This window comes from Solea solea, chromosome 3 (genome assembly GCF_958295425.1).
Source record: "Solea solea chromosome 3, fSolSol10.1, whole genome shotgun sequence".
NCBI lineage: Eukaryota > Metazoa > Chordata > Actinopteri > Pleuronectiformes > Soleidae > Solea > Solea solea.
In genome coordinates, this window is record NC_081136.1 from 11894523 (window position 1) to 11904376 (window position 9854).

Genomic DNA, 9854 nt, shown 5'->3' on the forward strand with positions numbered 1-9854 from the left:
GATTATACAAAAGCGTGGTGTGGAGAGACGGTTTGGTCCCTGCACAGGTAGAAATGGCAGCGTTCGAGATGCAGCTACACCGCGTTTGTGTAGAATGGCAAACGACATGAAATAGTATGGTTCATCACTCCGTCTCTTTAGGTGCATTACCACCACAGGAGCCAGGAACTAAATGTACCTTTGAGATTTGTCAGGGACCTTCTGGATGGAGCTACAGCAACTCAAATACCTTGTTGTGCTCCAGCATTTTTATTTTCTCGTACCACAACCCTGTTCCAGAACAGTTTGTGTTTGAATTGATAAATGAAAGCAACAATGGTCAGGTTCATGGCACTTAAGGTTCCTTGAACTATGTGGTGGAAACGCACCCTTTGTCAGATTTGAGGCCCTCCAGAGCATGGTATGATCGGGCGTCAGTCAGCCACCCTGGATGCTGCAAGCTTTTCGGGAAACATCTGGCTGTGTTGCTCTGCTGTGAGAGCACTGCATGTATACGTCAAACTTCGGCTCGCCACTCTTCCCCCCCCCCCCATGTCGTGCTCCACGATAAAGCAACACAGCTGCTCAAAAACTCCATCTACAAGCACTGCGAGGGCTTAGCTACGTTAGAACAACACTGCACAGATTCCCGACATGTCCTCTCTCGTACAGTCCCATTTAAGTCAGCTCGCTCCAGGCTGACGTACGGATTCCGGTGTAGGTGAAGTGTGTGTTGGCCGTGCTTGGCGATGTGTGACCGTTCTGCGTGTCAGGCGCCGCTCTTGATCGGCCCGCGTCGCCTTTAGGCGTCGCACTTTCCGCCGACGTCCCCGAGCCGCTGCTCCTGAAGCAGCTGCAGCAGCTGAAGGTGGCCAGCATGCCCTGGCGGAAGCGCTTGTTCATGAAACAGTAAATGATGGGGTTGACGCAGGCAGAGATGTAGGACAGCAGGTGGATGAAGGAGATGGGCGCGCCGGTCAGGCGGTAGGCTGAGCGCTGGTCGAAGGCCTGCCACGCGTTGACCACAAACACGGGCGTCCAGCACAGGAAGAAGAGGAAGACGATGACCAGGAGCATGCGGATCACACGTTTCTTGGCCATGAGGTTGGCTGTAGAGCTGGTGCCGCACACTCGGCCCGCCACCATGGGCTTGCTGCTGGAGTTAGTTATGCTCATTGTCATGCTCTTCTTCTTGGATGGCTGCATGTAGCAGCCATCACTGTCACCCGGCTTGATGCTGCCAGAGCTGCACTGTCTGTCTGTTAGGGTGAAAGAGAATAAAAAAGAAAAAGACTGGAGATTAAGAGTGAAATGTCACTGACATAAAAGTCCAGGAGCAAAAAGCCTCCATGACTCTTAAAGCAAAAGTCTGGCACTCACGATCCAGCAATGGAAGACATCCAAAAAAAACAAGTGTACTTTTTAAATATTAGGATTTTAGTCAAGATAAAACTTATGAGGCCATAAGTCTGATGAAAATTTGTGTCTCTGTTATTGCTTACAAACGAATGAAAAGAAAAACCCAAGGTGAGTTATTCCCTCGACCACGTACTGTCTGTCTGTGCAGCCAGAAAAAAAAACTGATTTGTACAAAAGGAATTAAAATCACATCAGTGAGTCACAGCGGTGCTCAAATGTTCCATTTGTCCAGTGAACAGTGTATTTTATTTTATACACTGATCTCACCAAACTTGTATGAAGCCACAGCTGAAACTAGTCCTCAGCAAATACATTCTTTATTCCTTTACATTTCAGAAGAAGATAAACAATAACATCCTGTCGTACCATTAGATGTCACTAATTCTTACACACTTCATTAGCATCTAGAAATGACAGTAGAAGGTCCGAGAGTCTCGAGAGATAAATCCGTTCATTGTTAACGTATTCTTGTTGTAATCCTTTTTTTTTTTTCTTTGTTTCTTTGTGTGCTGTGTTTATTTGCTTTCATACCTCGACTGGATTTCCTGCTGGACAGCTCAAAGCGGATGCCCCTGTACAGCTCCAGCGAGATGAGTCCATAGGCGGTCATCATGACGATCCCGGGGATCAGGAAGAGCAGCAGCAACAGACACACATACCTGAGTAAGTGGAAACAAATGATCATCTATTGTATCTAATGTGAATCTTTACAGGCCAAAGGCTTAACTATTAACGGATGAGCCAATACAATATTTAGAATCAGGGAGATACTGGTCAAATCCAATGGATAGGATATTAGTATAAGAAAAACTTAAAATCTGATTCAGCACAATCTATATCAGGGGTCTCCAACCTTTTTTCTTCTGAGAGCTACTTTGACAATAAAACTTGGATAAAAATGTAAGCAGGTTTATGTTCAATTAATGAAACCTTTGGCGAACGACCCACTAACCCTAACCCCCAAGGGACTGGGAGCTACTGGTGGTTTGCAAGCTACTTGTTGGAGACCCCTGATCTGTACAGTCCACGATATTGGACTCACATCGGTATCAGCATATGAAAAAGTGGCACTATCGAGCCATCTTTTTACTATTATTAGAACAGATTTCAAAGGGTTTTACAGCCTGTCGTTGTCTTTACTCGGCCACACCAGACTGAGGAAATCTATAAAGGGGCCTGAGTGCGTCGCACTGTGAAGGCAGCCCGGTGTAACAGTGACGGCACGACACTCTCCATTGCACTTCAGCTCACCAGGACTGCTGGATGATGTCATTGGGCCACACTAGGCGACACATGTGCCCCGTGCTGTTGTTGAGGCGGGTAAAAGGCTTGAGCGTGCTCGAGATGGGGTAGGGCAGCATCAGGATGAAGGAAGCCACCCAGGTTGCGGTGATGACCTTGGCAGCGTGGGATTTGGTCTGCCATGCTCTGGAGCTCAGCGGGTTGCAAATGGCACTGTAGCGCTCCAGGGAGATGGCCACCAGGTTGAAGGTGGAAACACTGACCGAGACACCTGCACATTTAAAAAAAGAAGAAAAAAAAGAAAAACAGTTATTGGCTGAGATTGTTTTAATCTGGTCAAAATGTTATGTTATAATATCAGTGGCATGCACACACCTTTCCAAATGAATATCACACATACTGTACAAACTACATATTGTTTTCAAGAAACAATTTAAAAGCATTTCGAGGAATTTGCTAATTTACACTTTGCTAAATATGATAAATACAGTCTTGTATAAAGTACCTTAAAGGGATACTTGAATAAAAGTTCAAGTATCTTACCACAAAATGACTTTGGTAGAAGTTGAAGTCACTTTTTATAATATTACTTAAGTAAAAGTCTTGAAGTACATGACATTTACTACACTTAAGTATCAAAAGTAATTTTCTGATATAAAATGTACTTAAGTTAGATACGTTAGGATTGAGCCATGGTAGCTCAGTGGTAGGGGGAAGTGTTTTTCAAGTTGAAGGTTGGGGGTTCAATTTCTGGCTCTGCTAGTCTATATGTGTCCTTGAGCAAGACACTAAACCCCATGTTGAAGCGTGTGAATGGCAAAACTGTAGTGTAAAGCAGCTCATCAAAACTAGAAAAGCTCTATATAAATACAGACCATTACCAACTCTTCTTCTGATTTTATTTGGTCGCAACAAGTAACAAAGATACTAGTTAGAGGAAATGTAAAACTTGCTAATATGTGAATTTTTGTGCTTAAGTACATTAACAAAGTATTTGTACTTTGTTGCGTAACAACACTGGATAAACATAAAGCTAGAGCCGGTTAGCCTGCTAACTTAGCTGGTCTAAGTCCAAAGGCTAACAGCAAACTTAACAATGTCTCTATAGCCCACAAATAAATAAAGACAAATTGAATTTGTCTTTAAAGAAGTAAAAAAAGAAAATGCATGGTGCTTAAGAGATGTTGGTTAATTAATGCTGGTTAGACTCGTCCTGGTACCTGACGCAGAAGCTACTTATCCTAGTTTAGCTTAGCTTAGCTTAGTCAATTGCATTACGTCCTCCTGCACTTTGTCTATTTTTTTCTTTGTCTGTTGATAACTTAATAACACTCCAGCATGATGAGCGCTGACAAAAACCATGGCCAATTAACGTATGGCGATATTATTGATATTATTATACACTCTGTTAATTTGCAGAGTCGTGTGACAGAGCGTATCCTGGACTATGTGTTAGCGCAACACGATTTACACACTCAGGAACAAAAACAAGAGGAACCATTCATCCATTTGTGTTACTATCACTGTGTTCAATCCAAGTGCAGCCACACATATATAGATGGACACGTGGACAAATGAGGTAATAATCCTGCAGGGCGGTGTGCTGATCTCGTCCTGTGGCTAAACTGAACGACAGGAAGTAAGAAGAAAAATGAAAATCATATTAGCCAGCGGAGTTGTAATTAAATGAAAATGAAATATCAGCAAAGGTGCAGCAGTGTCTCTAATGACTTTACTTTATTACAAATCTCACATGAGGAAGAAACCTGGTGCATTTATCCAAAGCACAGGAAATACAAAAATAATAATAACCCAGAGAAGCTGTAAATATGGAGGATTTCAAATGTAAAAAAAAAAGTAAACTTGAATAAAACGTGAAGAAGAGCTACAGAGGAGTCCAGACACAGTGAATATACTGGTTAAATTTGACCATTTCCTTCTCGATAAAATTCTTAATTACTTGACTGAAATCTCTAATCTGGCACAAAAAATCCAGACACTATTAATATCCAAATAGTTCCAAATAGTCACAATGATTTGCAATGAGATTAAGGGTGACACTCACATCATTCTGCCCAGTGACTCTTCAAGAATAATTCATAGAAAAATCCATTGACAGTCGATTATCTCTCAATGCTCACTTTGCACGATCCATCATTTCTGCACTCTGTTATTATTTGTTAATGGCACTTCGACGATATAAATCATCTGAATGTAGCAGCGGGGAAAAAGAGAACGGGTTCTGCAAACACAAGCCTCGGGTAAATCAACATTTTCCAATAACACGTTCACAAACAGCTGCTGTTTTAGCTCATTTTGTGGCTCGTGCTCATTAAAGCGTGAGGACAATTTGAACATCCAGGGAAATTAACTGATTACAGACACAATAAAACCCAATAATAATTACAACATGGATATTTTGCGGCAGGCATGATGGAGATATTAGAAGATGGAAATTAAAATCCAACTGGGTAACAGTGTTGCGGTCCTCGAGACCAGTCTTCTCATTAAGGACTAAGGGTTTTAATCCACTAACCACTCATGTACCACTCCCTCGCTTACGCAGACCTCTAATTCTATGAATCAGTGGAGAGCCTGCTTCAGTTAGGTTGCTTTGTCAGATTATAATCATTAAGGACATCACTCTGTTATTGCTAATTCTGAGGCCAAATACTGTATACAACCTTTACAAATCCTAGTGTCCGATGTAATTTCAAGCCCAGCACGAGACATGGACTTCAGTTCTGTTCAGTGTTACCCTAATACCGTTACAGGACATCCGTATATGATATTGATTTATGTGTGAAATCTGTTTGGTTTTTCAAACCAAGTAGCAAATAAAAAAAGGATTGCGGTTGCTATTTCACTATTTGCACTGCGAATGATTTTAGTCAATAAAAGATTACTGTTGATATGTGAAATAGAGCTTGGATATTACATACTGGAAGTGGTCTGGGCTTGTCACTTGAAGTATTGTTTTTAGTGGCTCTGTGTGTCTGTCTGTCTGTTTGTGTGTTTGTTTGTGCTTCCACACTTGCACTTGCCAATATGACCAACAGAGGCCACCAGAGGCTTGTTGTGTGGATGGGGTGAAGTCTGCCATCTCTGATTGGCTTGTTTTGATCTTGCACTGCCCTAGTCTTACTCTTGACTATGTCCCAGTCCTCAAAGTTCTAGATCTTGTTCCTGACTTTGTCTTTATTCCTTAAAAGTCTTGCTCTTGACACAGTCTTGGTCTCAGTCCTTTGAAGTCTTGGTCTTGTTCTTGACTTGATCGAGTACTTAGTCAGTTAGCGTGATATTTACTATGAAAATTTCAGACTGATTTGTAATGTTTTTGGTTTTAAAGAACAAAATGCAAAAAAAAAAAAGGTAATTGTAAGATAATTTACAATTCTTACATTTCCAGTTACTTTTTTTTTTTTTAGACAAAGGCTAATTATTGAACAGTAAAAAAAAAAGAGCCTGGCCAATTACACTCTCTATAGATTGCAGTGATCTTGACTTTGTCTCTGTTCCTGAAAGTGTTGGTCTCGTCTTGGTTTCGGTCAGTTTGGTCCTCACTACGACACTAACTGACAACAACTGCTGCTCCAAAGTAAAAACCAAGTCATTTAAAAAATATAATTTGTGAGTTGTTTTGTCTCCATGGACTCACCCATGAAGTACATGACCAGCTTGCAAATACCGGCACCAAAGATGAAGTCTCTCATGAGGTTGGGGATGAGGGTGAAGGGGATGCAGACCAGGGACACCATCAGGTCACTGATGGCCAGAGACAACAGGAAGAGGTTGGTGACGGTCCTCATGCGCCGGTTCCTCACCAGGACGGCGATGATGAGGCTGTTGCCTAGAACGCTGAGGAGGAAGATGAGGCTGTAGAGGACGATCCTCACTGTCTGGTTGATATCTGAGAGAAACACACACACACAAACAAACTGGGTCATTCTTAATATGCGACTTGACTCATCCTTTCCCCTCTCCTCTCCTCTCACACAGCTTTTACTCCCTCTTATTCTGATTATCCTCCTATCATTCATGCAGTATAGTTTAAAATGTGAAAGCGTTTATTGGTGAAGTTACACATTACACAGCTGAATCTCCCTCACCTCGTGCCTGTCGAGCTGACCCGTCTCCTGATGTAAATATAAAAGTCTCATTCTGGGCTGATGAAAAACAACAATTCATCAGGTCATTAAACACAGTTCATTTCTTTATAGCAAATGAACAGGGTGCTGACTGTTCTAATGTCGTAAAGGGAGGGGGCTCCATACTGGAAAATATTTGAAAGAAAGGCAGTGATGGTTTTTGTCACTAATGTAAGAAGGGGGCCGACAAGTTGACTGCTTTTATTAATTTCAAACACCTTTAATCAGTCTGGAGAAGCAGCTTTGTTGTTTTTGTGTCTGCCAAATTCTGTGATCATTGACATTTGGATTGGAATTCTATCACTGAAAGTCTGTCTTATATGTAAGCAAACTGTCACAGTGTAAGTGTATATTACGCTCAAGCATGCCTTGAATAAACCCGTCTTAATCGACCTTTTTCACAGCAGATTTTTTTTTTTCCGACGTGAAATAGAAAGACAAGCACAGGTTTTACAAGTGGTTCCACTCCAGTGTGGGGCTGCTGTTCAAGTGTAAGGGCAGGTCACACTAAACACTGCACTTTAACCTGTAGAAGCTGTTTGTTTTGCTGAATAATTAGAGACTTCTGCACAGTACTGTATATAGGTATATTCATATTAAATTACAATTTTTTTTTATTTCGCAGGACAACCATAAAGAAGAGAGTTTGCTGCAAGTGAAATAACTTTACAATCAAGTCTAAAAGAGAGAGTTTTGATAGAAAAAAACAGTAGATTGTATTCGCTCCCATGTTCTTACTTACATGCAGCAAAGTTTTATGCTCAGTAATTGCACAAAAATATTTTATTGCTTAGATTTACCACATAAAAAAGCCTACATTGAACATATTATCTGCTGCGTCCTGCTTTTTGAGCTTTATGCGCAAAATGGAACAAAGCATTTTGCTGTTCTTCATTCTGTGGCCATAAAGTGACGAACAAGCTTCTAATGCCGCTATGAACTGACTGTTTCCATGACATTAGCAGGAGAAGAGAGAGAAGAAGTAGAATCAGCATCGTGGAGGAGATGAGCCAGGTGCGTAATGCGCACTGACGCATTACGAAATGCCCAAAACGAGTCGCTCTTTTGGCACAAATGTTTTCATTTACATAAAAGTCAAAAGCAAATCTCTGAACAAAACATGTCTCTAGTGCACAGCAGGTTTTAATATATGGAGAGTGGCTTAAAAATGATTATAATAACTGTTATAAAATGTAATAAACTGACCTCGAGGCTCGGGTGATGGATCCTCCACCTCGCACTCGGAAATATTCTTGATCCTAAAATTGCAGAGAATCTTGTTGAGATCGGTGGAGTTAATGAGCATGTCTTGTATGGTGAACGTCTCCATGTCCATGTTTGTCTCCTACAGAGCCTCAAGTCTCACGCGCAGCATTCGTCACACACCCTTGGAAACGTGCGCCAAAGGCAGGAACACATCAACACTGCACATCAGTATTTTTTTTTCTCTTTAAATATAAGCAAACAACAAAAAAAAGAGAGAAATAAATGGATAATTATTATTCTAACAGCAGCAGTCTATTGCCTGTAAGTTCCTGTGCGCGCTCAGTGTGTTGCGCTGCGCTCCAGAGCAGCATTTACATCCACTGACAACATGTGGACTGGTCACATTCTTCAGAGCTCAGCCCTCCAACTCATCGACCCACCCCCCCGCCTCTCTGTCTGTGCAAATCAGCATCTCACTTTTTCTTTTTTTGAACAGCGCCATCATATATTATACTGCACAAATGGATGTCATAATTAACCTTCACAGACAATGCAACTTAATGCACTCTGTGGCCGCTTTATGTAACACTTTTCTAGACTTGATGACCAATCAGAGTGCCTCACACTTCACTTATTCACTCACTCATCCCCTCAAACATTCATCTGTTTGCTGCCCTTTATTAATCACACATCTAACATGTTCGTTCACCAACACAACTTTGGTTAAATTGAACTCTGACTTTCTAGCTTTGGTCAATGACTCGCTCACTGAACTGCAGCGGTTTGTTTATTCATTTTAAGTTTACTTACAGAAAGGCCTGTCTCACTGTTACTTAAAGGTCCAGTGTGTAAGAATTAGTGACATCTAATGGTGGGACTTCAGATTGCAACAAATCACTCACCCCTCCCTTTCTCAAGTGCGTCAGGGAACTACAGTAGCCTTCACATATCAGAAAGGATATTCTCCTTCTTTGTTTATGTATTAATCCTTAAGCGTTCCTTTAAAAAAAAAAACCTGATTAATTTGTTCCTAGTGGCAAAAACTGCGGTAAAAATATATGTTAATATGGTTTTAACTTTAAATTAGTCAATACTTCAGCCTAATATATACTTATCAAATATTAATATTACATTTGAGATTTTAACCCTTTAAACTTCCACATGTAAATGCAGCATCCTCTGTAAAGCAAGCCACTTTGTACATATACAAGGCTTTGGTTTAAAAAAGGCTTATTCTAAACTAAACAATTTTAAACTTAAAGCAATAATACACTTAACAAACATTCTTATGAGTAGAAAATTCAATTTCTGTCAATAAACCATCCAGCAAATGCTGAAGCCTGATGTTCAAGCTGTACCCAACGTCTGCAATGTTCTAGTTGTCTCTTCTTGTCACATGTTCATGTTTCTAAACATGATGTTGTGATAGTTCACACGATCATGTCGGCAGCAGTGTGAAAGCTCCGGTAATCAAACTGTACTGGTGAGATATTTGTGATGGCTGAATTGATGGAGGGGGGCCAAATCCAAAACAGCGCCAACTCCATCAGCTTATTTTGGAAAAATATCCTCAAGAACTGACTCTTGTAAGATAAACCCTGGACGCTGTTCACACATAAATAATTGGTTGTTTAAATAAAAATGCAGTGCAAACAATGCAAATACGCATAATTATTTATCAACCAATTGCCACCATTGCAGCCTAATATGAGAAAATTAAATAGAGTACATGCCACAGTGCAGTATCACTCAATAAATCCCAGTCTTATCAGTAAGAAAACATACTGAAAATGCCATTAGGCATGACTAATCATGTAGTTCTGTAATTGCTGTAATAGTCCAGAATGGCTTTGCTCATGC

The 9854-nt window shown here is 40.8% G+C and overlaps 1 protein-coding gene across 1 annotated transcript; it reads right to left on the minus strand.

Annotated features, from left to right (window-relative positions):
* Positions 1-525: 525 nt before the first annotated feature.
* cckar (cholecystokinin A receptor) lies at positions 526-8345 on the minus strand. Its single transcript, XM_058623926.1, has 5 exons — positions 7995-8345; positions 6299-6550; positions 2650-2911; positions 1930-2057; positions 526-1238 (listed from the first exon to the last, which is right to left on the minus strand). Exons 1-5 carry the CDS (start codon positions 8122-8124, stop codon positions 658-660), a joined length of 1353 nt encoding a protein of 450 aa, XP_058479909.1. The 5' UTR covers positions 8125-8345; the 3' UTR covers positions 526-657.
* Between the last annotated feature and the right edge of the window lie 1509 nt (positions 8346-9854).